The 27010-nt window shown below is 37.5% G+C and overlaps 1 protein-coding gene across 7 annotated transcripts in view; it reads right to left on the bottom strand.

Moving 5' to 3' along the window:
- DNAH8 (dynein axonemal heavy chain 8) overlaps positions 1–27010 on the bottom strand; it is a 333661-nt gene that overhangs the window by 225720 nt on the left and 80931 nt on the right. For all 7 annotated transcript variants that reach the window (XM_042938633.1, XM_042938632.1, XM_042938634.1 and 4 more), the window contains exons 23-27: positions 21486–21621; positions 19464–19579; positions 13442–13548; positions 7442–7517; positions 6080–6272 (exon numbers count right to left, since the gene is read on the bottom strand). In XM_042938633.1, the coding sequence (XP_042794567.1) occupies positions 6080–6272; positions 7442–7517; positions 13442–13548; positions 19464–19579; positions 21486–21621 (628 nt within the window). The remainder of the gene's footprint in view (positions 1–6079; positions 6273–7441; positions 7518–13441; positions 13549–19463; positions 19580–21485; positions 21622–27010) is intronic.

The following is a 27010-nucleotide window of genomic DNA, read 5'->3' as shown; positions in this document are numbered from 1 at the left end:
CTGATCATGTCACTGCCTTGATCAAAATTGTCAAGTATTCCCCATCAGACAGAGACTATACAAATACTTTTATTTGGTCCAAATAATGCCTTACTTTTTCAAAACAGTTGTGAACAATTAAAAATCATGATATTTCATGTGCAATTCCAGATTTTCAACTTCTCTTTTAAAAAGGTTTAATCTTGGGGCGCCTGAGTGTCTCAGTTGGTTAAGCGTCCGACTCTGGCTCAGGTCATGATCTCACGGTTCATGGGTTCGAGCCCCGCATCAGGCTCTGTGCTGACAGCTCAGAGCCTGGAGCCTGCTTCTGATTCTGTGTCTCCCTCTCTGCCCGTCCCCTGCTCATGCTGTCTCTGTCTCTCAAAAATAAATATATGCAAAAAAAAATTAAAAAGGTTTAATCTGGGGGGTGCCTGGGGGGCTTGGTCAGTTGAGCATCTGACTTCAGCTCAGGTCATGATCTCACAATTTGTGGGTTCAAGCCCCACATTGGGCTCTATGCTGACATCTCAGAGCCTGAAGCCTGCTGTGGATTCTGTGTGTGCATGTGTGCGTGCGTGCATGTGTGTGTGTGTGTTTGTGTCTGCCCCTACCCCGCTCATGCTCCCTACCCCACTCATGCTCAGTCTCTGTCTCTCAAAAATGAATAAACGTTAAAAAAAATTTTTTAAAGATTTAATCTGGTAGTACAGGGTCCATGTTCTTGCATGGCAATAATTAGCTGAAGCTCAGAAGCATCTCTAAAAAGGGCATCCCTGGTGAATTTGCCAGTCCCCTCTAAGACCACGTCACTCATTTGTTCTTTTGTTTTAATTTTAATCAAAATTATAGCAAAAGAAAGTACACGGTATTTGGCTGAATTAACTAAGTAACTAATGTTGCATGTCCTGGTAGTTGTTTCCCTTTTATCGCACAGAAGCATCCCACTGTGTAGATATACCTCATTTTGTTTACCTATTGATCAGTTTTTAGACATCTGGTTTGCTAGCAATTTGAAGCTATTAACAAATAATGCAGCATAAACATTCACATCTTTACACAGACATATGATTTCATTTGTCTTGGATAAATTCCTAGGGGTGGAATTCCTGAGCCAAATGGTACAGGTATGTTCAACTTTTTAAGGACGTGCCAAACTGGTTCCAAAGTGGCTGTACCTTTATATACATTCCCACCAGCGATGCCTTAAAGTTTCAGGCTCTTTATCAACAATTGGTATTGAAGATTATTAAAAATTTTTATCCATTCTAATAGGTGTGCTGTGGTAGATCATCATAGTTTTAATGTGTATTTCCCTAATACTAACGGAGTTGAGCTTCTTTTCATGTGTTTTTTAGCCATTCATGCATCTTCTTTGTTGAACTAATCTTCTGACCATTTGGGGAGGGAGATAGTCTTATTATTCAGCTTGAGTTTTTTATATATTCTGAATACGAGTACTTTATGCCAGATGTATGCATTGCAAATATTTTCTCCAAATATATGGCTTCCCTTTTTAATGTTTTGAATGGTGTCTTTTGAAGAGCGACCATTTTTACTTTGACTGAAGTCCAGTTTGTCCATTCTCCTTGTCATGATCATGTTTTTGCTGTCATACCTGAGAAATTTTTATATAACCCCAAATCACTAATTTCTTAAAATTTTTAAATTTCTTTCTAAAGAAATTTTTATAGCTTTAGTCCTTGTATAATTGACTTTGAGTTAATTCGTTTGCATGGTTTAAGAGTCCAACTTCATTTTTTTTTTTGCATATGTATATCTAATTGTTCCAGCACTGTGTGTTGAAGAGACAATCACCTGTCCCATTTTTTTACTTCATATCCTTTCAGAAAGTCAGCTGACTCTAAAGTTTATTTCTGGATTGCCTAGTCTGTCCCACTGATCTACATGCCTATCTTTAGGCCAATACTGCACGGCTTTGATTATTATAACTCTGTAGTATGTTTTGAAATCAAGTATTCCAGCTCTATTATCCTTTTTCAAACTAATTTTGGCTATTATAGTTCCTCGCATTTCCCTATTTCTTATTCAAATTTTAGGATCAACTCAATTTCTGCAAAACAGCTTTCTAAATTTTGATAGAAAGTCCACCAAATCTATAGATCAATTTGGTAGAATGGCTATCTTAGCAGTACTGAGTCTTCCTCCAATCCATGAACATGGTGTTACCTTTCAGCAATGTTTTGTAGCTTCCGATGTACAGGCCCCTACACTTCTTCAGTTAAATTTATTCTCTACGATAGTATTATGAATGAAATTGTCTTCTTAATTTCATTTTCAGATTGTTCATTCCAAGTAGTTAGAAATACAATTGAGCTTTGTATGTCGACCTTATATCCTGCATACTCGCTGAACTCATTTATTAATTCTAACAGTTTTGTATGTGCATGTATTCCCGAGGATGTTTTTACATACAAGATAATGTTATATGTTAAATAAAGTCAGTTTTGCTTCTTCCTTTCTAATCTGTATATCTTTAATTTCTTATTAAATCCACGGGATTGAATCTCCAGTATAATGTTGAATAGATGTAGGGAAAGCCAGCTTTCTTAACTTGCTCCTGATCTTAGGGGGAAATAATTTAGTCTTTCACCATTAAGTATGATGTTGGCTCTAAGTTTTTCATAGCTTCCCTTTATCAGGTTGAAGAAGTTCAATTCTATCCCCACACTTTTAAGTTTAACATGAAAGAGGTAGATTTTGACAAATTCTTTCTCTGTGTCTGCTGAGGTAATCATGTGATTTTGTCCTTTATTCTATTAACAGGATGTATTTTCTAAAAATCTTGTATTTCTGGGATAAACCTCTTTTGGTTATAATATAGCCTCCTTTTTATATGTTTCTGAATTCAATTTGCTAACATTTGGGTAAGGGTTCCAGCATTGTCATTAAAAGTAAGGATCCTTTAAAGAATGTTTTTAAATATAAAGAAGTCAAATTTAAACATATTTTCTTCTGTAGTTTGAGCTTTGTAGGTCTCAAGAATTTTTCCCTACCCTAATGTCATAAATATATGGTGTTATGTTTGACTCCAACAGTGTAATAGAATACGTATATTTTTAACAGTGTTATAGAATATAGAATAATGGATATGAATTTAAGATACTTTTATTGTTTATTGTTTGTTTATTTTGAGAGAGAGAGACAGAGCAAGCATGAGTGAGGGAAGGGCAGAGAGAGACACAGAGAGAAAGAGAGAGAATCCCAAGCAAGCTTCCCACTGCCAGCACAGAGCCCAACATGGGCCTCTACCCCATGAACCATGAGATCATGACTTGAGCTGAAATCAAGAATTGGACACTTAACCAACTGAGCTCCCCAGGCACCCCTTGAGATACTTTTGTGATGTAATTTAAGTTTTTCCATATGGATAAAAGTTCCTAGTATCATTTATTAAATAAATAGCACATTCTTTCCCCCCTGATTTGTAAGTCTACCTGTGTTATATATCTAATTTTCATACATATGAGTGTTCCTGCACCCTCTGTCCCATTTAATTAATCTATTCTCTATCCTTGGACCATTAAGAAATTGTCGTAATTAGTCTGGCTTAATAATACTTCTTTCTATGTGGCAGGACAGGACCCCTACCCTGTTTTTCTTCATAAATATTTTGAGCTATTTTTGGCTTTTGCACTTCCACATAATTTTGCAAAAGTAATTAAAATTAATTTGACAAATTATAGAAAAAGTTCTGTTGTGATTTCATTGGAATTGTACTGAATTTGCAAATTAAAAAATTGAGTTCTTCAGGTTGTAGGTTTATTCCTATCTTCCATTATGCTATTCAATAATAATTATTTTCTCCAAAAATGCTGTGCAAATATTTTTTACATTTATTTATTAAGTACCTTATGGTTTTGTGGCTATTGAAAAACTATTTTTTTCTATTACATTCTGTCCAGCTTTATTGAGATATAATTGGCATATAATGCTATTACATTCTAGTTGAATTATTAGCCATTGTAGAAACACTTTTTGTGTGTTGGTCTCTTACACAAAAACATTACTGAACCTATTAGTTCTAATAGTCATTTCTAGATTTGTTGGATGATCTTTAGATAAGGACAATCTTAGTCTTCCTTTCCAATTATCTCTTTTTATCATCTGATTGCTTCAATAAAATATTGAATGAAAGTAATGATAGCAGGCTTCCTTGTTTATTCTTCAGTTTAAATGGGAATAAATGCTTCTAAATTTTTCCACAGACATCATTAGCATAAAATCTTTCATATTCCTATGTGATAAAAGGATGTGTATGGGTGACTAAAATATATCATATATATAGAAGCATATAAGACAGTAGTTAAAGAAGAACGTGACATATATAAAACATGTATTAAATAAGAAGAAAAATTATTTCAATTTTTTCTCAGCACCTAGGTTAAGGAGAGAATGGTGACAATATATCAGTTGTCCTCTCTAGGTCCTCTAAAATTACATATTCCTTCCTTACTCCCAGAGGTAACCGGGATCCCGAATTTTCTTTGAAGAGAAACCAACATTGTTATCTCTAAACAATATATTGTTGAATTTTTTTTAACGGAGTACTAAACACAAACCTAGTTGTAAAGGCAAGAATGTTAATTGCCCATGTTAAAAAAGGTTCTCAGAAAATAAGAAGCTGGACAGTTTGAATCTAGTCTGGCTTCAGCTTTCCTCCAAATCTACAAAAGCCCTTTGTGGGGAAGCCATGGGGGATGATCACAGGTGAGTCTATTGCTTATGATCTGGAAAATACAGGTCTCATCGTAATCAGGACATCTGGCAGGGCTGTGTTTATGAGCCATGTAATGGAATCCAGCAGGGATATGGCCAGGACAGTGGCCTAATCTTTTTCCTTTAGACCACAATTCCTTCCCTCTAGTTCCCAGTAGCAGGTCAAAGCAGAACACTTCCAAAGAACGAAATGAGTCTCCTCAGCTGACCTAGGTTAATGAAAGTAGATTGGCAACTTCATCAGCACATGTGAAAACAAGCAAAATTTAATGTACAGCATGGCATGGTGCCCACAGATAATACTAATGTATACGCAAAATTTGCTAAGAGAGTAAATTTCAAATCTTCTTACCATACACATACACATAAAAAAATGGTAACTGTAGGAGGTGATGGACATATTAATTGTCTTGATTGTGGTAATCATTTCACAATGTACACATATATCAAAAAAATCACACCATATACCCTAAATATATGCAATTTTTACTTATCAAAAATAGTTTGGCTTTCTACAGAAGAAAGTGTCCAAAAATGTCCACGGAACTTTGGGTCAGTGTCATATCACACCCATGATTACTTAAGGGAATAGCTTATATGTACTTCAGGTACAAGGAACATACGACCCAGAACTTCTAAGCACCATGTTTTGGCAAACTAAATTCATTGGTCCAACTACAATGCAGAAAGTAGAATTCGTACTAAGCCTAGTTGAAATTTTCCTCTGAATCTAAGATTACGATAGTGGAACAATGATAAAAATCTTTGTTCCCTATGTCCAAACATAGATGGAAATGTCTGTATGTTATGTTTATGATGGAAGATGGAGAACACTCATTTTTTTACTTTTAAAGCAAAATTTACAAATAAGCATGATAAAAATGACAGCCACAAACAAGAATGGGATCTTGTCATTTGCAATGACATGGATGGATCTAGAGAGTATAATGCTAAGTGAAACAAGCCAGTCAGAAAAAGACAAATAAAATATGATTTCATTCATATGTGGAATTTAGGAAACAAAGCAAACAAACAGAAAAAAAGAGACAAACCAAGGAACAGACTCTTAACTATAAAGAACAAACAGATGGTTACCAGAGAGGAGGTGGCTTAAGGGCTGGGTGAAATAGGTGAAGGAGATTAAGAGCACACTTACCTTGATGAACACTGGGTGATATATGGAATTGTGGAATCACTATACTGTACACTGAAACTAATATAATACTGTATGTTAACTGCACTGGAATTATAATTTTTAAAATCTATATGCTGTCATACCCAGGAACAATCATAAAGATGATTTACTAGTTGTTGTAATTCTAAGATTCTATTCATTGGAGATGTGCTTTAATACTCTTACTCTCTTCCTTCTTTGCTGGTTTTGTTGTGTTTAAATGCATCAGGTCAGTAGTACGGCTGGGACTGGTGACGACAGGCTTAACTTGACGGGTCGGCTGTTGCCCCCAGTGAGCCACTCCTCTGCTGACTTCCAGGGTTAGCTGGATCATACGGTTAATGGCTTGTTGAATGTCATCCAAACTAGGAACCATTACCTATGGAGAGAATAAATGAATTCCTGGTACTGGCAGCACATGCCATCCATCCCTCTGTTTCTCACCAGCCCATCCCCCACTGGGTGGGACAGCCTCAGCTGGCCCAGTGGAAGGCTGCTTTGAGGAGAGGGATATTAGAGGAGGGTAGACTGTGGACTTTCTCTATCCTGAAGTTTTCCCATTCTATCATTTCCCTCAGGCTAAAAGGTCAGGCATAGTACTTGTCATACTTTCCCCATGAGGGCGGCCGGATGTGGCCATAAATGGTGGACTGTGTGTTGGATACCAATGAAGCAAAATGGTTGAAGAAGCTATACTGCCAACGTTCCGACCTCAGTTCTTTGAATTGTGCCAAACAGGCAAAGGAGCTGTCCTCCAGGAGGCCAAGCTGTGTAGATGTAGATGGCGACAGATGAGTCACAGATGGTTCCTGCCTGGCCTTATCCTATGGCTCATCACAGAATGCACCTCAATCATCCTGTGTGACTCGGAGTTCCAGATGCCAGTTGGCAGCTGAGACATGAGACGGTGGTAAAAATAAGTGTCGGGAGAAGGCACAGCGTCCATGTGCTCAGGGCATAGGCTCTTTCTTTCTATCCTGCCATTTTGGGTTACCTTACAGCTGTGTGTTTGCTGTCGGGATGTGGACTTCTGAGATGGACTATTTAGATAATTTGATGCTTGAAGAAAGAAAAAGCAAGAATGCTTTTCAAGTACTTGCTAACTGATGGCTGAACAGAGATGCTTAACTCATCTCTTACACCATCCTTCAATACACCATGAACTGCGCAGAGTAATTATTTTATAATGGATAAAAATCACATTCTGATTTTTGTTAAATATTCGGGTAAAACCAAAAAATACATAGTGGGTACCTGGGTGGCTCAGTCAGTTAAGCGTCTGACTCTTGATTTCGTCTCAGGTCATCATCTCACAGTCCGTGAGATTGAACCCTGTGTCAGCGCAAAGCCTGCTTAGAATTCTCTCTCTCCCTCTCTCTCTGTCCCTCCCTCGCTCGCCCTCTCTCTCTCTCAAATATAAATAAATAAACATTTAAAAAATATGTAGAACCGAGAGGTTATTCTAAATGAAAGTTCAGTGGTAGTCCTATATTTCTTTAAAAGTTACCAGAATATCATTATATTAACTTGAATATTAATTATACTTACCACATTCGGAATCGCAAGATGCACTTCAGTTTTTATGAAGGAAATAACATCTTCTGATCGCCTTCGTCCATATTGGCTATAATAAGATACACATTGAACTTATAAAACCTAACCTAAAGTTTCATAAATAGCTTGATTATGCTACCATTTTCAATCCTAAAAATAAAGACCATTTTCAAAATACCAAATTACATGGAGAAAGTTATTTATAATGAAACCATAAATTTCAGAGAACTAAGAAAACACGTTAATGTTATTTGAAGTAAAATATTAGTCTCCTATACATTTTCTAATATTTTAATGTTGCTCTCTCTCTCAGTAATAACCATTTAATAACGTTTACTAAAAGCACTGCCTGTTCCCAGCCTTGTAACAGATGCCAGACAAGATCACCAACAAAAAGCATATACCTTCCTATACTTTCATATATACACTTTTTTGCAAGATTACACAGGAGGTTTCTGGTCAAAGCCTTCCAAAAACCGCTTTTGTAAACAACATACTCATGCTCAGGCAGAAGTACAGACATACAGACACACAAGTGCAAGTAATGAAGAACACACATCAGAGCTATAAATTGGTGATCTCCCTCCGCCTTGACCTCTGTCCCCACCCTAGACAAAATTATAATAAATGTCTCATTGCTCTCCACAGCAGGAAATGCTGTCATTACTGAAAAACTACACCTTCCTTTATAAAGATGGGGGGGGGGGGCGGAAATCATAAGTAACACAAAGCTTCCACAGTTCAATGTGAAGACCCAACATTACATATTATTAGAAGGAACTCTTCGAACCAAAGCAAGCAAACAAAGGGAAAAAGACCTCTAATTCATAATCCCGTTCTGAAATCCAAGATGCAAAAATAAAACAAGTCTAAACTGTATTTAAAAGAGCACAATCTGAGAACAAGAAGGAGTTTTATAAAGTATAAACAAACAGCTGAAGTGACAGAGGCAGTGAACAGCACACTAGATCATTCAGTAACTTATTTGACAAACTAGAGATTAAAGAATTCTCCAAAATTTCAGGTGCAAAATACAGAGACAGATATTACTTAAAGAAAAGGCAAGGAAAGATTAGAGAAAAGTAATGTTTATTGACTGCTTAATGTACGCCAGGCACTTTTCCAAGCACTTTCCATGAATCCACACATTTCATGCTCACATTAACTATGTGAGGCAGATCTTGTGATTATTATTTGCATTTTACAGATGAAGAAACCAAGGTAGGGAGAAGCTGAGTAACTTACGGAGGGTCACTCAGCCGAGAGACACTTTACTACCTAGATCCAGCACATGAATCTTACATATGGTTGATTAAAGCACAGCCCTTCTCTCATCTTCAGAAGAGACTTGTTTTATCATATTGAAAAGAGTCCTGTGCGCCTGACAGGATTAATGGGAAAAATTATCTACACAAAAACATACAATTTGTGAATTTCCAGAAAAACAGGAGAAATCCTATAAGCTCAAAACAACAGGGTGTTATTTAGAAAATTGGATTAACAGCAGAACCCTCATCTGAAAGTGGGAACAAAAGAAGCCAATAAAACAATATTTACAGAGTGTGAGAGAAAGAGATTGTGATCCAAGCTGACCTAACCAGCATTCATGTGTTAGGGTAAGAAAAAGACATTTTTTTTTTTTTTAAACTTTTATTTATTTTTGAGACAGAGAGAGACAGAGCATGAACGGGGGAGGGGCAGAGAGAGAGGGAGACACAGAATCAGAAGCAGGCTCCAGGCTCCGAGCCATCAGCCCAGAGCCCAACACGGGGCTCGAACTCGCGGGCCGCGAGATGGTGACCCGAGCTGAAGTCGGACGCTCAACCGACTGAGCCACCCAGGCGTCCCAGAAAAAGACATTTTAGACAAAGGAGGAGGTTGCAGTATCATGCTCATGTGTATCTTTTCAAAAATGACTTAATGCTATAGGACTTATACGTCAACGTGGCATAGCAAGTTCAGACTTCAAAACCACTCTTTGTGCCAAATATGTAACAATCATGGATAGAAAATATAGGACATGAAGATACTCAAATGCAAGGTTAGCACGTCCATGAATCAGAAATGGGTCAGAAACACATAAACAGCGTGGCCAGGAGTCTGGTCAGGAATTAGGCAGTGACAGTGGAAGGTTGGCTCCTGTGGACTCTGAGGCACTGAAAGCACTCCACGTGAGATAGGGCCTCAGCCAGGCCTGCTACTCAAAGCCAGAAGCTAAGGTAATCCTCCTCCACTTGTATAGAGGCAAAGCAAAAACAAAGCATAGTCCATCAACGTACTGTCTGCAGCTATAACATCTCCAGAAGATATGGGCCTGGGGTGATGAAACAAATCCATAGCATCCCCAGGAAGCAGTTAAGTCAGGTCACTTGTGTACTCCCTGGCTGAACCTGCCATATGCCCCGTATCTCTTCAGTGGGCAGATATCATGAACAAATAAGACTCGGGTCTATATCAAGGTTCCCAGGATCATGGGAGACAAAAGTAAAACTCCTATATAGGGAGGCAGGGTGGGAGAGAGAAACATAACACACACACACACACACACACACACACCTTTCATTCAGTGAAGTTCTATAAACTAAAATCCCAATAGGCATGAATAAGTTTTACAGTAAGAAAGAGAATGAAAGGAATTAATAATTGAAACAAAAACACACTCCAGATAAAATCAATGTATAGAAGTAGAACAAACTCTAAAATAAGTAAATTGATAATATTCAAAGAGATAAATGAAAGTTATTTTCTCCCAACATAATAAGTTACTAAACTAGAAATAAAGAAATAATACAATACCTGGAAAATAAGAAAAAGTATTAGTTGAAATATTTAAGATGAGAGAGATGAGATCTTTAGACTAGAAAGAGAGATACTTGCTCATAAAGTAGCCCAGAAAGGCAAAAAGACAAAATATATGACAGAGTAGTTAGGAGACAGGGAGGACAGACTGAAAGCCCTAAGATTTGAGATGACTGCATGTCCATTGTTCCCAGAACAGTGACGGGTTAAATCTGCCCTGACACTTCATCTGGGTAGTGCCCCTACACTTGAAACAGTATCCTGTTTGGAACAATAGATCATGTGGTCAACCTATTCAACATTCAACTACTTAAAGTTCCGTAAGAAGAGAAAGAAAGGAATTTCCCAGAAGGAACAACTGAAAAGGAAATTGCTGAGGATTTTCCAGGATTAAGGAATGCCAGACACCTTGAAATAGAAAGTGCACTCTGAGAACAAAGCAGGATGAAATAAAGACAAATCCACACAAAGAAAGAAAACTGAAGAACATCAAGGATAAAAAACAATCTTTAGTTAGACTTAGTGCAGACTTCTCATCACGCACATTATAAGTCAGAAAAAAATGAAATACATTCAAAGTGCTGAGAGACAAACAAAAACTTTTTATCCACCTAAACTGTCATGGAATTGTGAGAGCAAAAAAGGCATTTCTCAGACTTAAAATAAAGAATAAGAGCGTTTACCCCTCATATACCCTGACTAAGGAACCAGTGGGATATAAGAAATACACAAGAATCTGGAGGTGTTTTACAATATGCCAGTAAATAAATTATTTTTACGTGTTCAAAAAAAGGCAAAACTAAAACATCAAGCAGCAATAATGAGGTAGATACTGTTCAGTGAGTAAATCATGCCAAGGCCCTTGTAGTGAGAAATAAGACTAGAAAACTGAAAAACCATAGACAGTACTTCTTTTTTTTTTTTTTTTTTTTTACCTGGAGCAAAATACATGTATTCACAATTTAAGGGTAACTACTTAAATAACTGAAGTATAGTAAAGAAAATAAAAGGAAAATATGATCCGACCCAAAAATAACAGATAATGAAACGAACCAAAGAAAACAGACACTAAAAAGAAGACACAAAAGGAAATGTCATAAGTGTAACTATATCAAAAAATTACAATGAATATAAACAAATTAAACTCTACTAAAAGGCAGAGATAATCAGATTGAATTTAAAAATCAGGTATATGATGCTTTTAAGAAATAAAACAAAAAAATTGCACAGTAAGGTTTGAATAGAGGGCTAAAAGTGATATACCAAAAAAGCTGGTAAGGTAAAATTAATGACAGACTAAAAAGAATTAGAGGAATTAGAATTAATATGCATAAAGAAATAAAATAAAAATAAAAGATAAGGTGCTTTAAGCAAATTTAACTAACATAAATGCACCTAACAGCATAGCCTTAAAACACATAAAACAAGGGGCGCCTGGGTGGCGCAGTCGGTTAAGCGTCCGACTTCAGCCAGGTCACGATCTCGCGGTCCGTGAGTTCGAGCCCCGCGTCAGGCTCTGGGCTGATGGCTCGGAGCCTGGAGCCTGTTTCCGATACTGTGTCTCCCTCTCTCTCTGCCCCTCCCCCGTTCATGCTCTGTCTCTCTCTGTCCCAAAAATAAAAAAAATTTAAAAAAAAAAAAAAAAAAAAAAACACATAAAACAAGAACTGAACAAAACAGAAGGAAAATTTGTCAAGTTCACAATCATATTGGGAGATTGTAACAGTGTGATTAAATTAAAATTCAGCCATGATTAGCCAATGAATAAATCTAACAAAAATGTGCAAGACTTTTACACGGAGAATTATATAATTTCATTAAGAAATAGTAAAGAAGACTTAAATGGAGAGGTAATCATGATTCTGGATGGAAGACTCAATATTATAAGGATGCTAATTCTCTCCAAATTGATCTATAGATGCAATGTAATTTAATCCCCTCAAAGAAAAAAGTTAATTTTTCAACAACTTTTGTTTGGTTAACTTACAATTATGGGAAAAAATACATTGGCCTCCTACCTCACAGAATCACAAAAATCAATATCATGTGGATTAAATCCCTAAACATAGAAGACAAAAGTATAAAATTTTAGAAGACGTCATGAGGTAAGGAAAGATTTCTTTTAAAAGACATAAAAATCACAAGGAAAGGATCAATGAATTTTAATGTTTCCAAGAAAATATTGATAAACATGAATACTTTAAACTCAGCAGAAGATACCATAAAGAGAATGAAATGACAGGTACAACTGGGAGAAGATATCTGCTATATTATCATCAACAAAGTAATATATTGAGAACTTCCATAAATAAGTCCAATCCAATAGAAAAAAACTGGCAAAAAATAAAGAAATGAAGGAAGGAAAGAAGCCAAGCCTAGTCAAGACAAGACATGACAAAAGAAAAAAAGGAAACTTCAAGGAAAAGAAGGCACAAATGGCTCACAGCCATGAAAATATGTTCAATCTCATCAGTATCCAAGAAAATGATTATTTAAGTCCTAGTGAGATGAGATTTCACGCCCCATTCTTGGCAAGAATTTTCTAATTGAAAAATACCAACTGTCTGCAAGGATGAGGAGCCATGGGGACTCTCAGGCTGGGCACTGCATGGTTAAATGAGCTATTCACATACCCCATGGCCCAACTATTCCATTCTTAACAAGTGTAGCAAGAGACAGGTATGAAAATGTTTACATTGGCTTTATTCAGAATATTTCAAGCTGGAAACTACCCAAATGACCATCACCAGGAGAATAAACAGATTGTGTATACTCCAAGTATACCTAAGTGAAAATAAATTATATTAACATAGATGAATCACAAAAACATCACACTGACAACAGCATAAATACAGGCAAAATTAAATACTTTGATTAGGGATACAAACTTGGGAAACTATAAGGAAAACCAAGACAATAATAAGTATGAAGTTCAGAATAGTGGTTACTACATTTGGGTGAGCAGAGAAAGGACTGATAAGGGGAATGCTGGTGTTCAATGTTCTTTGTCTTGGCCTGGATGTTAGGAACATGACTGTTCATTTGATCACTATTCTTACAGTATTACACATATATTTTAATATAGTCTTTTCATAAATGTTATATTTTTAAATTTAAATTTATCAAAATAAGAGGTAATATTAGCATTATGTTATGATAGCATTACCAGACTTATTTAGCATATTTTCAACTTGCCTTGAAACAAATATTCTTCTTTTCATTGTGTCCAAAGATAACCGTGTAGCTTTTTGAAGACTGTCTAGCAATTGATGAGAGAAAAAAGCATAGACCTCTTTACATTCCTGTAACAAGAAATCATATTAAAAGTTGGTTTCAGGGCACCTGGGTGGCTCAGTTGGTTAAGCATCTGACTCTTGATTTAAGCTCAGGTCAGGATCTCACAGTTTGTGGGATTGAGCCGCATGTCAGGCTCTGTGCTGAGACCACAGAGCTTGGAATTCTCTCTCTCCCTCTCTCTCTGCCCCTCCCCTGCTCACATGCTCTCTCTCTCTCTCTCTCTCTCTCTCTCTCTCAAAATAAATAAATAAACTTAAAAAATAAAGTTGGGGTCAAGATGATGGCATGGCAAGATCAACTTCCCCAACATGGTATCACAGCAGTCATAGCCATGTCCTACAGCCAGACTGAGTGACAAGTCTACCCACCACTGTGCCACAATCACAGCCCTGCCACAACAGAAGGGCACACAGAGCACACATAAGAGACACCCCTTGAGTGTCTGGCTCTGGTGATGGGAGGAGACTGAAATTCTGGGGACAAGTCCACTCCTTTAAGACTGTGAGATGCAGATGAATAATCTGATACATAGAAACAAACACAAGAGACTTAGGCAAAATGAGGAGATAGAGGAATATGTTCCAAACAAAAGAACAAGAAAAAAACTTCAGAAAAAGAACTAAATGAAAGAGAGATAAGCAATCTACTTGATAAAAAGTGCAATAGTCATAAAGTAAACAGTCATAAAGTAACAGTCATAAAGATGAAAGTAACAGTCATAAAGATGCTCACCAACCTTGGGAGAAGAATGGATGAACACAATGAAAACTTCAACAAAAAGAGAAAATAAAAGAAAGTACCAAAGAGAAGTTATAACTGAACTGAAAAATACACTAGAGGGGTTCAACAGCAGACTGGATGAAGTAGAAGAACAGATCAGTGAGCTGGAAGAAAAGCAGTGGAACTCACCCAAAGCAGCAAAATGAAAACAGAATTAAGAAAAATCAAACTATCATGAGGGACCTTTGGGACAACATCATGTGGAAAAAGTGTTTATAGGGATCCCACAAGGAGAAGAGAGAGAAAGAGCCAGAAAAAATTATTTAAAGAAATAAAGGCTAAAAACTTCCCTAGTCTGAAGAAGGAATCAGATATCCATGTGCACAAAGTACAGAAGTCCAAATAAGATGAACCCAAAGATATCGACACCAAGACACATTATAATTAAAATGATAAAAAGCCAGGGTACCTGGGTGGCTCAGTCAGTTGAGCATCCAACTCTTGCTTTTGGCTCAGGTCATGATCTTGCAGTTGTAGGATTGAGCCCCACGTCAGGGTGCATGCTGAGTGTGGAGCCTGCTTAGGATTCTTTCTCTCTCTCTCTCTCTCTGTCTGTCTGTCTCTCTGCCCCTCTCCCCCATTTGCACTCTCTCTCTAAATAAAAAAAAATTTTTTTAATGATAAAAGTTAAGGATAAAGAGGGGTGCCTGAGTGGCTCAACTGGTTAAGCATCGACATTGGCTCAGGTCACGATCTCACAGCTCATAAGTTCAAGCCCTGCATGGGGTTCTGTGCTGACAGCTCGGAGCCTGGAGCCTACTTCAGATTCTGTGTCTCCCTCTCTCTCTGCTCCTCACCCACTCACACTCTGTCTCTCTCTATCTCTCTCAAAAATAAATAAACATTAAAAAAATTTTTTAAATAATCCTTGTTACAAAATAACAACTTGTTACATACACAGGAAACCCCATTAGGCAATCAGATTTTTCAGCAGAAACTTTACAGGCCAGAAGGAAATGGCATGAGATACTCAAAGAACTGAAAGGAAAAAAAAAAAAAAAAAAAAAAAACACTTCCAAACAAGAATTCTCTAGGTGGCAAGATTATCATTCAGAATTTAAGGGGAGATTAATAGCTTTCCAGTTAAGCAAACACTAAAGTTCATCACCACTACACTGGCCCTAAAGAAACGTAAAAGGGATTTCATTATGCTGAAAAATATTGGCACTAATTAATAATAACAAACCATATGGAAGTAAAAATCTCACTGGAAAAGGTAAATATATAACAAAGGTAGTGAGTCACTGACATATAAAGCAAACATGAAGGTTAAAGGACAAAAGCAGTAACATTAGCTAAACTATAATAATTAAAGGAAGTATAAAACAAAAAGATGTAAAGTGTGTCACCAAAAATATAAATAGCAGGAGTGGGGCAGAAAAAAGTAAAGTTTTGAAATGTGTTTAAATTCAGTTACTGTCAATTTTAAAAAGACTATTATTCAAATGGGATATTTTACGTAAACCTCAGAGCAACCACAAAGCAAAATACAAAGAAAATGAGAAAGGAATGAGAAACTTAGAACACTAAATAAAGTCATCAAACCACAAGAGAAGAGAGAAAGAGAAGGAACAGAAAGAAATTACAAAAATAGCCGGAAAGCAATTAACAAAATGGCAATAGGTATATTCTAATCAATAATTGCTTTAAATGAGGGGCATTTGGGTGGCTCAGTCAGTTAATTTTTCCACTATGGAAAAATTAAGAATATAGCCACCACATGACCCAGCTCTTTCATTTCTCGGTATTTGTCCCCAAAATATGAAATCACTATTCCAAAAAGATATATGCACCCCTATGTTCACTGCAGCATTATTTACAATAGCCAAGATATGGAAACTACCTAAATGTCCATTGATAGATAAATGAATAAAGAAGGTGTGGTATATTTACACAGTAGAATGCTACTCAGCCTTAAAAAAGGAATGAAATCTTTCCATTTGTGACAACATGGATGGACCTTGAGGGGATTATACTTAGCAAAGTAAGTCAGACTAAGAGAAATACCATACAATTTCACTCACATGTGGAATCTGAAACAAAACAAAACAAATGAACAAACACAATAAAACAAAAACAAATGCATAAATACAAAGAACAGACCAGTGGCTACCAAAGGGGAAGGGAGTTGACAGGTAGGTGAAATGGGTGAAGGGGGTCAACTGTATGGTGATGGATGGTAATGAGACTTGTGGTGGTGATCACTTTGTAGTGTATACAGATGTCAAATTATAAAGCTGTATACCTGGAAATAAAATCATTTAAAAAAGAAATACTTTTAAATTCAGTGTCGAAAATAAGAACTTTAACACCCCAAAGCAATAATACAATATTAGAAGTGACATGTGAAGATAAATAATAAACTATACAATTTTAATCATATTGTAGAAATAATTTCAATCCCAAATTACTTGTGTATTTTTTAAACAAAAAACAATATTTGAATAACTGCATTTCATAAACCCCCTAGTAAACTGTAAGACCTTACTCAAAAGCCAAAAGCTCAAAAACACCTTATTCAAAATAATCCTGGTTTGCTCAATCCTCAAAAATTGGCCCACTTATTAAGTATGGTACATTTCTTAATGCTCGGGGGTATGGGCATAAGTCTATCTTTCAAAAACTCAGCTTATGGCAAGGATATGGAGAAATGGGAACCCTCTTACACTGTTGGTGGGAATGCAAACTGGTGCAGCTGCTCTGGAAAACCGTGTGGAGGTTCCTCCAAAAATTAAAAATAGATCTACCCTATGACCCAGCAATAGCACTGCTAGGAATTTACCCAAGGGATACAGGAGTGCTGATTCACAGGGGCACATGTACCCCAATGTTTACAGCAGCACTTTCAACAATAACTAAATTATGGAAAGAGCCCAAATGTCCATCAACTGACAAATGGATAAAGAAGATGTGATTTATATATACAATGGAATACTACTTGGCAATGAGATAGAATGGAAATCCTGCCATTTGCAGCCATGTGGATGGAACTGGAAGGTATTATTCTAAGTGAAATAAATCAGTCAAAGAAAGACATATCATATGTTTTCACTCATATGTGGAACTTGAGAAACCTAACAGAAGACCATGGGGGAAGGGAAGGGGAAAAAAATAGTTACAAAAAGAGAGGGAAGGAGGCAAACCATAAGAGACTCTTAAATACAGAGAACAAACTGAGGGTTGATGGGGAGAGGGGAAGGGGAAAACGGGTGATGGGCATTGAGGAGGGCACTTGTTGGGATGAGCAACAAATGTTGTATGTAAGCGATGAATCATAGGAATCTACCCCCAAAACCAAGAGAGCACACTGTATACACTGTATGTTAGCCAGCTTGACAATAAATTATATTAAAAAAATAATATAAATAAAAGATTCCACACTAAAGTGAAAAAAATAAAATAAACAAAAAGCTCAGCTTAGAGGATAAATGTATTTTAAAATGTACAGTACCAAATGTATATGGGATAAAACTTCCACCATCCTGGGACCATGGTTTGCCCCTCTGTCTAAGCCCTTCTTTCCCTCCAGAGGAGTCATCAAGTTTATTGGTCAGAACACAGGACAAGTATTGAGCCTGGGCAGGGATCTGGATCCCAAGTCTTGCTTGCACGGTGAGTCATGAGTCACACCTCCAGGGCCAGGCTCTGGCCATAGTGTTCCTCTCCATTCTACGCCCTGCTCCTCTGAGACAGGGTGGACCAGCCAGGTTGAGTTGGATCAGAAGACAGGGTTATCAGGCATGAGCAAAGAGAAATATGATCAGGGCTGGTGAATTGCCAGGCTAAAACACAGGCATGACAGAGTCAGTTTTTTATGTTAGATAGACCATTCTGGCAGCACTGTGGAGGATGATGGATGGGAGAGGCAGAGGCTATGTAGGCGGTGACTGCACTAATGCAACTAACTTCAAGTGATCCTCCAACTTTGATGATCCTCCTTTGATGATAATCAGACTTGCTCTAGGGACCCCAGCTAGTGTCAAAGAGAATGCAACTGGAAGAGAAGGACTGGGGCACTTGGGTGGCTCAGTCGGTTAAGCGACCAACTTCAGCTCAGGTCATGATCTCCCGGTTTGGTTGGTGAGTTCCAGCCCCACATCCTGGCTCACCGCTGTGAGTCTGTCAGCGCAGAGCCTACTTCAGATCATCTGTTCCTCTCCCTGCCCCGCTTGCACTCTCCCAAAAATAAATAAATATTTTTTTAAAAAGGAAGAGAAGGATGGCTGGCATGGGCATACACTGCCTCACTCCAGCTGACTCCTACTGCTTGATAATGGCCGCCTGGAGCATGGTACTGAGAAGAAATCAACAGCTAAAATCTAGTCTAGCGGAGAAGTGCTTCTCCATCCATTGATGATACCCTTCTTGCCAAAGAAGGTGAAAGTAGAACAGATGTGTGCTATTCATTTCCAAAACTGTATTACAGTGTGTGTTAGAGGTGTAAAATAGAGAAAGAAGGAAAAGAAGGTGAATATGAGGGATTAAAAGAAAACTGACAGGAGGAGGAGAAAGCAGGGATTAGCACACATGTGGGAGCTGCATTTACAACTGAGGCATGACCACAAGGGTGAGGCTTAGAAAGGAACAAGAAACCCCATGAGTCCTTCTCAACCTCCACTCTCAATACATCTCAACACAGTGTTGAAACTCTGCCCACCCAGGGTTTCTCCTGGGGAGGAGTCCACAGCCTATCTGCGGTGCTAGTGAAAAACGCAGATCCTTGGTGCTCAAATGAATCAAAATGTGGCCTTGCAATATACCTAACTCTATTCAATACAATAACTAAAAACATCTTGAGTCAAATGAATTCTCACTATAATCCCAGAAGTATGACATTTACTATATAAGAAAACATGGTCAATCACAATAGAGGGAGATAATTATATATAACTGTACTGACAGAATCACATTAAAAGGTGATAGGGTTGGGGAAAACTAAAAGGATTTGCTGTATCTTGCCAGATCCTACAGTGTAGCATTGAAAATTATATATTCTGGATTTTGTTATAAGTCCAGATTGGTTGTAAGTCCATACAGGTTGGCTGCAGAACTGCCTAGAAGAAGCACCAGTTGGGGGTCATGTATAATCCAAGGAGTAATAATTCTAATACATTGTATGAGGTTATTTTGTAGCAAATACCTTCTTAAATTCATCTTCTTTATCATTAAAATCAGCCTGAGGCAGGATATTAGTCTCATAATCAGGGTTTTCACCCTCTTCTGTTTCACTTCCAAAAGCAACATGCTTCCTCTGTTCTATAGATAAATGATAAAACAAAAATATAACCTTTAGTATTGAGCATTTGATTTTTTCCATATGGCCAAATCTTCCTAGGAAACCCCTTCTTTAAAAGTTCTTAATTAAGGGTGCCTGGGTGGCTCTGTCAGTTAAGCATCTGACTTTAGCTCAGGTCATGATTTCATGGTCTGTGGGTTTGAGCCCCGTGTCGGGCTCTATGCTTACAGCTCGGAGCCTGGAGCCTGCTTTGGTTTCTGTGTCTCTCCTCTGCTCATGCTCTGTCTCTCTCTCTCTCTCTCTCTCTCTCAAAAATAAATAAACATTAAAAAAAATTAAAAGTTCTTAATTTAAAAATTTAAGACTTGTTTCTGTAGGAATCATCTTTGAATTCAATTTAAATCACTCATCTCAATAGAATCATAATTCTACTAAGAAATACACTCTTATATATGCTGCAGCTTAGTATACAGAATTAAAAATATTTGGGGGCACCTGGGTAGCTCAGTCAGTTAAGTGCCTGACTCTTGATTTCAGTTCAGGTCATGATCTCACAGTCATGAGATGGAGTCCTGCATCAGGCTCTGCTCTGAACGTGGAGCCTGCTTAGGATTCTCTCTCTTCCTCGCTCTCTGCCCCTCCCCCCCTCAAAAAAAATTTTAAGAGCATTTTACATATTATCTTTCTAAAATATGTGTTTACCTTTTGAATACTCTAACTTAATAAGCTGATATTTGGGGTTTTCGACACTTCTGAAGAAAGCTAATTAAACTAAGTAGACAAACTAAGTGGAAAAAAGAAAAAGAAAACATGCTGTCAATACTTATTTAAACTCGTAGTTTCTTAGCCTTGGCACTATTTTTTTTAATGTTTATTTATTTTTGAGAGACAGAGACAGAGAGAGACAGAACGTGAGCTGGGGAGAGGCAGAGAGAGAGGGAGACACAGAATCCGAAGCAGGTTCCAAGATCTGAGCTGTTGGCACAGAGTCTGACACAAGGCTCAAACCCACGAACTGTGAGATCATGACCTGAGCTGAAGTCAGATGCTTAACAGAATGAGCCACCCAGGCACCCCAGCACTATTTTTTTTTTAATTTTATTTAAATCCAAGTTAGTTAACATATAGTGTGATAATGGTTTCAGGAGTAGAAATCAGTGATTCATCACTTACATAGAACACTCAGTGCTCATCCCAACAAGTGCCCTCCTTAATGCTCATCACCCATTTGGCCCATCCCCACCCACTTTCCCTCCAGCAACCCCCAGTTTGTTCTCTGTATTTAAGAGTCTGTTATGGTTTGCCTTCCTCTCTGTTTTTATCTTATTTTTCCTCCCCTTCCCCTATGTTCATCTGTTGTGTTTCTTAAATTCCACATACAAATATAACCATATGACATTCATCTTTCTCTGACTTATTTCCCTTAGCATAATACACTCTAGTTCCATCCATTCCATCCATATTGTTGCAAATGGCAAGATTTCATTCTTAGCACTATTGATATTCTTTGTTATTGAAGGCTGTCCTGTGCCCTGTAGGGCTGTCACCAGCACCCCTGACCTCTACCCACTAGATGCCAATAATATTCCCCATGATGCACAATGACTAAAAATGTCTCCAGACATTTTAGAATGCTGTACTGGAAAGAAACAAAGAGAGACAGAGAGAGATTAACAATAGCAAGCCTAAGACTGCTTGCAGCATTGGTCCTGATTCCCACTATTCTCTAGTTGATATAAAAAGGGCCTAAGCAGTTTCTGCACAGTTTCACTGTGCCTAAGCAGTTTCTGCAAATGATGTGGTGTATGCTGAACACATGCTTTCCTTCAGGGAGTCTGGAATCTTGGTACCTGCTAAGCAGAAGGCACCCACCTGAAAACATATCTATAACTCTTGCAATTCAAACTTTAGAACTAGCAAAATTACCCGGTAACGGTTTTGCTGTTTTCCCACTGTCCTTAACTTCATAAATAGCTTCAAATATTAATATAAGTTCTTTGACAGCTTCTTCCACATGCTTACTTTTGTGGTTTAGGATATCAGCCCCTTCTTTTGTGTATGTCTGTTAAATAAAGCAATGACTATTAATTTACAGATGCTTAAAAATACTGTGAAACTTAATTTATAAAACTATAATTAACAGCACTTGAAAATAACTAGAGATAGTTGCCAATAGCATAATGTTTCAGATCCCATACTCTCAATGGCTAAAGGCATACCTGAGAAGGCCCAAGCAAAGAAAAAGAGGAAAGAAAAATAAAAACTTACCTGATTCAATCACACATAAACATCTACCTTCACATTTATATGGTGAAAAGAAAGAAGGCAGAGGTGCCTGGCTGGCTCTGTCGGTAGAACATACAACTCTTAATCTTGGGGATATGAGTTCAAGCCCTGTGTTAGGGGTAGAGTGTACTTAAAAAAAGATAGAAAGAAAAACAAAAGAAAGAAAGAAAGAAAGAAAGAAAGAAAGAAAGAAAGAAAGAAAGAAAGAAGGCTGAAAGACAGGAGAGATAATGATGTCAAAAGTTGAAAATGAGAAGTTTTTAAAAAGATAATCCAAAGTGTTGCTTTGAGATTCAAACGAGATAAGGCTTTTAAGTGAGCAAGTGAGCACGGTGCTTGCTTATGCCAGGCATCAATTTAAGAGCTTTATGTGTATTAACTCATTTAATTAAATGACAACTGCTTGAGATGGGTAATATTATTGTCCCCATTTCACAAATTAGAAAACTGAGGCTCAGAAAGAATGAGTAACTTGTCCAAAATCACATAGCAGGTGGTAGACATAGGAGTTTACAACCAGCATTGTCTGATTTAAAAGTCTGTGCTCTGCCTTTCTGAACTTTTCGAATAGGCTTTGGGAAGAAGCTGAGAAGTAGTTAAATTCAGAAAAGAAAACTGGTCTATAAAACTGAATAGACCTTTTGACATATCTACAATGTCCACCACATTTTAGAGAGAGAAAAATAAATGGGAGCATTCCACCCTTCCCAATTTATTCACCACAGTGGTAAACACTGGAATGCCAGTGGTAAGAGCCACTTCAGATAAGCAGGGAAAGCAAACAACTCTAAAGAGGCAGAAAACAGATTAGTGGTTGCCTAGGGCTGGAGAGGTTGAGATGAAATTGTGTTATAAATGTTCTAAAATTGTGGCAATGGCTGTATAACTCCGTGAATAAACTCAAACCCTTGAATTGTACGCTTTAAATGGGTAAAATTGCATGGTGTGTGAACCACATCTCCATAAAGTTATTACCAATAATAATCCATGCCAGAAATCACCTAAGCTAGGAATTGGAGGAAAGCAAATGGAGATGGGAACTGAAAGATGGGGAAGTGAAGACAGCATGCACGAGAAGCTGGTGAAGTTTGGTTGTGAATGAGAAGTGAAGGGAGGTGTGGGAAGGTTTTTGTTTGTTGGCAACGAAAAGATAATCCGGCACATTACACTGTGAGGGGGAGGAGTCCGGTGGAGGGGACGAAGTTGAAGATCTAGAAGAGAGGGAAGAAGACTAGGGGAGGAAGGTTGCCAGGAGGGCAAGGAGGTGTGGGATCTAGAGCCCATCTGGAGGACCTAGATTTTGAAAAGAGGTCGAAAACTTTCTCCATGGACCATTCTTAGAACTCAGAGAAGAACAGACTGAAATACTGAGGGGAAGTCCAGGGACAGACTGGAAAGACAGTCAAAATGATTTTCTTTCTTTCTTTTTTTAATTGAGATATAATTCATAATGTAATAGCACAAAAAGTACCCTTGTAGAGTGTACAACTCATTGGTTTTTGGTATATTCACAGAATTGTACAACCATCCCTGCTATCTAATTCCAGGACATTTTCATTTTCCCCCACAAAGAACCCCCATACCCATTAGTAGTCCCTCCTCATCACCCATCTGGCAGCCACTAATCTATTTTCTGTCTCTACGGAGCCAAGGTGATTTTGTTGAAATGACTTTTAACAACCTTTAATGTATTTACCAGTTTTCCTATCATAACTTGAATCAAATTTCCCTGATTTTCTATTCCATTTGTATACCTATCGAGAATCAGATATGTCAGTCAGGGTTCAGTCAGGAAAACAGATGCCACACCAGCTATTTTAACCGACAGAATGAGAGGATTTAATATAGACAATTGGTGAAACAACTGTTAAAGGACCAAAAAAGGCAAAAGGGATGCAAAGGTCACACAGAGAGTTACTTCAGGAAGCAGCTCCCATACCTGGGGAGTGGGAGAGCAAAGGCAAGAGGCTGGAGTTTTTATACCTAGAGCTGGGAAGTGAGGGAACTGCCCAGTTGGTGCTACTGCCTCAGGAGCTCAGAGAGAGACGTCATGGTGTTGGTACATCTGAGAAGCACAAGAAGCTGGTCCTGGAAGGACTGGAAAAAGCTAGAACCTAGGATTAACTGCCACTGCCAGTTAAGAGAGGTCGTCTGACTGTATTGGGAACGGGAAGAAAAACAGGAAAGAGCAAGTCCCTTCTCTCTCCTCCATCCTTCTTCTAGCAGCACTATTGGCAAAACCTAAAAGGGAGCCAGCTGGCCAAAGATAAATGTTTGCAGAGTCCCAGCCTCAGCGTCACTGAGCAAAAGATCCAATTTGAAGCCACTGAATGACTGCAAATATCCCTGGTTCCCAAATATGGTCTGAAACCACTGGTTGGCCCAAACTAACCTCCTCCCCCCCAACATTAGCATTATGTGTGCATGTTTCCAAAACTTAATTCTGTCCAGAGTATTACTAGACTTTCCCGGTCATTTTAAATCTTACTCTGCCTTCACTATTAATGGCCTACCTGATGCAAAGGCAGCCCACATATCACTAGACCTTAGATACCTCTGACGCAAGTGAGTGGGGCATACTGACTGGCAAAGCACTCTTCAAAATTCCACCTCTCGTATCTCTGCCTGCAGTTTGAAGACTTAACACTTATCTAATAGTAATAACTTCTTCTGTTGTGATGTCAATGCAATCGCCACATTCACACCCACTCACACTTAATCTGTCCCAATTTCCCTGATTTGTGTGATCTGTTTCTCTTTCTATGCATATAAAAATTCTTGGTTCATGTTTTCAAAGTAAATTCGATCTGGTAAGTGTGAATATTTCCCCACTGAGCAGTTGACTGTGTCACAACAATTATAGGTACATACCGATAGAAGATGATTATCATTATAAGTGGAACAAAAAGAAGGACATCAATATAGGTATTCCCTGCCCCCTTTTAATTGTGTTTGTTTATAAGTAGGACCTGGTATGAAGTACACACATATAGTGAGATTCTAGGATGAGCGAGAAGAAAATGGCAGGCAGGAAATTACCCCTAGCCCCTGGGGCAGGAAACAGGAGACTTCTTTGGAAATTTTCAGTTGCTGAGAAAAGATCATTATGGAATCTGAAGGGCTCTCCCTCATAGAATAATATGGAATCCAGTAAAAAGAGCAGATGGGGGAGAGTCTTGGATTTACAATTTTGCAGCTGACCTGGACAGTAATCAACTCAGGTTGAAATAGGGATTCAGAGGTCTCTGAGAGGAAGTCTCTTGGGAGAAAAATGGGACTCTGAAATAATAGCGTATTTGAAGGAAAATGTGAAAAGAAAGGCAATTAGAACCCCTAGGGAAAACAAAAAGTTGTATAAGAAAAGATGTATTGTATGTACAGTACTTGATTCTGCATTGGCTGATATTTACACAGCCATAATAAAGTGTTGCTACTTACCATCACTGTTTAACTAAAAATAATTTTATAACTATATTGAGAAGACAAGAGAGGAGTGATAGAAGATAGGGTCAAAAAGCTAAATGCTCACTTATTGAAGCAGGAAGAAAATAATATGCACATTTGCTAACTCAAGAAATAGCACCCCAAGTATATTACTTAGAGATGTAGAAATAATACTATAAGGAATGACTAAAAGTTTAAAATGAGTGCCTTTCATAGGACCCAGATTGTGATCTCCAGGTACCATTTTCCACTGGTAACATGGAAAGGCATGAGGGCTAACTAGAGAAATGGGTGATCCCAGATCTGGGGCAGGAAATGTGCAAGATGAGCGTAAGGTACCCTCTAGTTCCAGAAAGCAAGGAAGCTTTCAAAAACTACTGGAGTCATATTAAAAATATAGAAGCCAGCCTGAAGGATTCCACTGAAAAAAGATGGAAAAACTTAACATCAAAAAGACATACAAATGACCAAGAGACACATGAAAAGATGCTCAACATCACTGATCATCAGGGAAGTACAAATCAAAACCACCATGAGATATCACCTCACACCTGTCAGGATGGCTAAAATCAAAAACACAAGAAACAAGTGTTGGTGAGAACATGGAGACAAAGGAACCCTCTTGCACCACTGGTGAAAATCCAAACAGTGGTGCAGCCACTGTGGAAAACAATATGGAGGTTCCTCAAAAAGTTAAAAATAGATCCAGTAATCACACTACTGGGTATTTACACAAAAAATACAAGAACAGTAATCTAAAGGGATACATGCATCCTATGCTTATTGCAACATTATTTATAATAGCCAAATCATGGAAGCAATACAAGTACCCATCAATAGATAAATGGGTAAAGAAGATGTGGTATATATAAACAATGGAATATTACCCTCCATAAAAAAAGAAAGAGATCTTGCCATTTACAACAACATGGATGGAAACAAAACAAATGATCAAATGAACAAATAGAACAAAACAGAAACAGACTCATAAATATAGAAAACAAACTGGTGCTTTTGTTTTCTGGAGAGATGAGCAAAATAGGTGACAGGAATTATAACCACCAGTTATAAATCAGTCACAGAGATGTAAAGTATAGCATAATAGTCAATGATATTGTAATAATGTATGGTGACAGATGGTGACTGTGCTTATTATGGTGAGCACAGAGTAATGTATAGAATTGTCAAATCACTATGTTGTACACCTGAAACATTAACATAACATTGTATGTCAACTATACTTCAATAATTAAAAAAGAGAGACAGGCACCTAATCATATTTGCTTCCTGAGAAACAGTGTATTGTGCCAGCGCCATTTAAATAATCCATCGTTTTCCCCACTGAACTAAAAATACTATCTTTGACACGTATTAATTTTTATTGTGATTTTTTTTCTCCTAGATTCTTTATTTTGTCCCTCTAAATTATGTTTTTTTCTGTTAATGCCATATTAATTTGATTACAATGGGTTTCTGTATTTTCATTTTTTATTACCTATTCCTTATTATTAATTAATTTAAAATAATATAATTTAATACAATTTATGAAAAGAATTGTATAGGAATTCTAACTGGAAGTGTATTAAATTTATATAGTAATTTGTAAAAAAAAATGATAGATTTTTTTACAGGAGATTAAATACAAAATCCAGCTAAATATTCTTTATAAGAGAAAACCTAAAATAGGAGAACCCAGAAAGGTTGAAAAAAAAACAGAATAG

The sequence above is a fragment of the Panthera leo genome, chromosome B2, assembly GCF_018350215.1.
Source record: "Panthera leo isolate Ple1 chromosome B2, P.leo_Ple1_pat1.1, whole genome shotgun sequence".
In the NCBI taxonomy this organism is placed as follows: domain Eukaryota; kingdom Metazoa; phylum Chordata; class Mammalia; order Carnivora; family Felidae; genus Panthera; species Panthera leo.
Note: the sequence above shows the minus strand (reverse complement) of the source record. Positions and strands in the feature narration are given on the sequence as shown.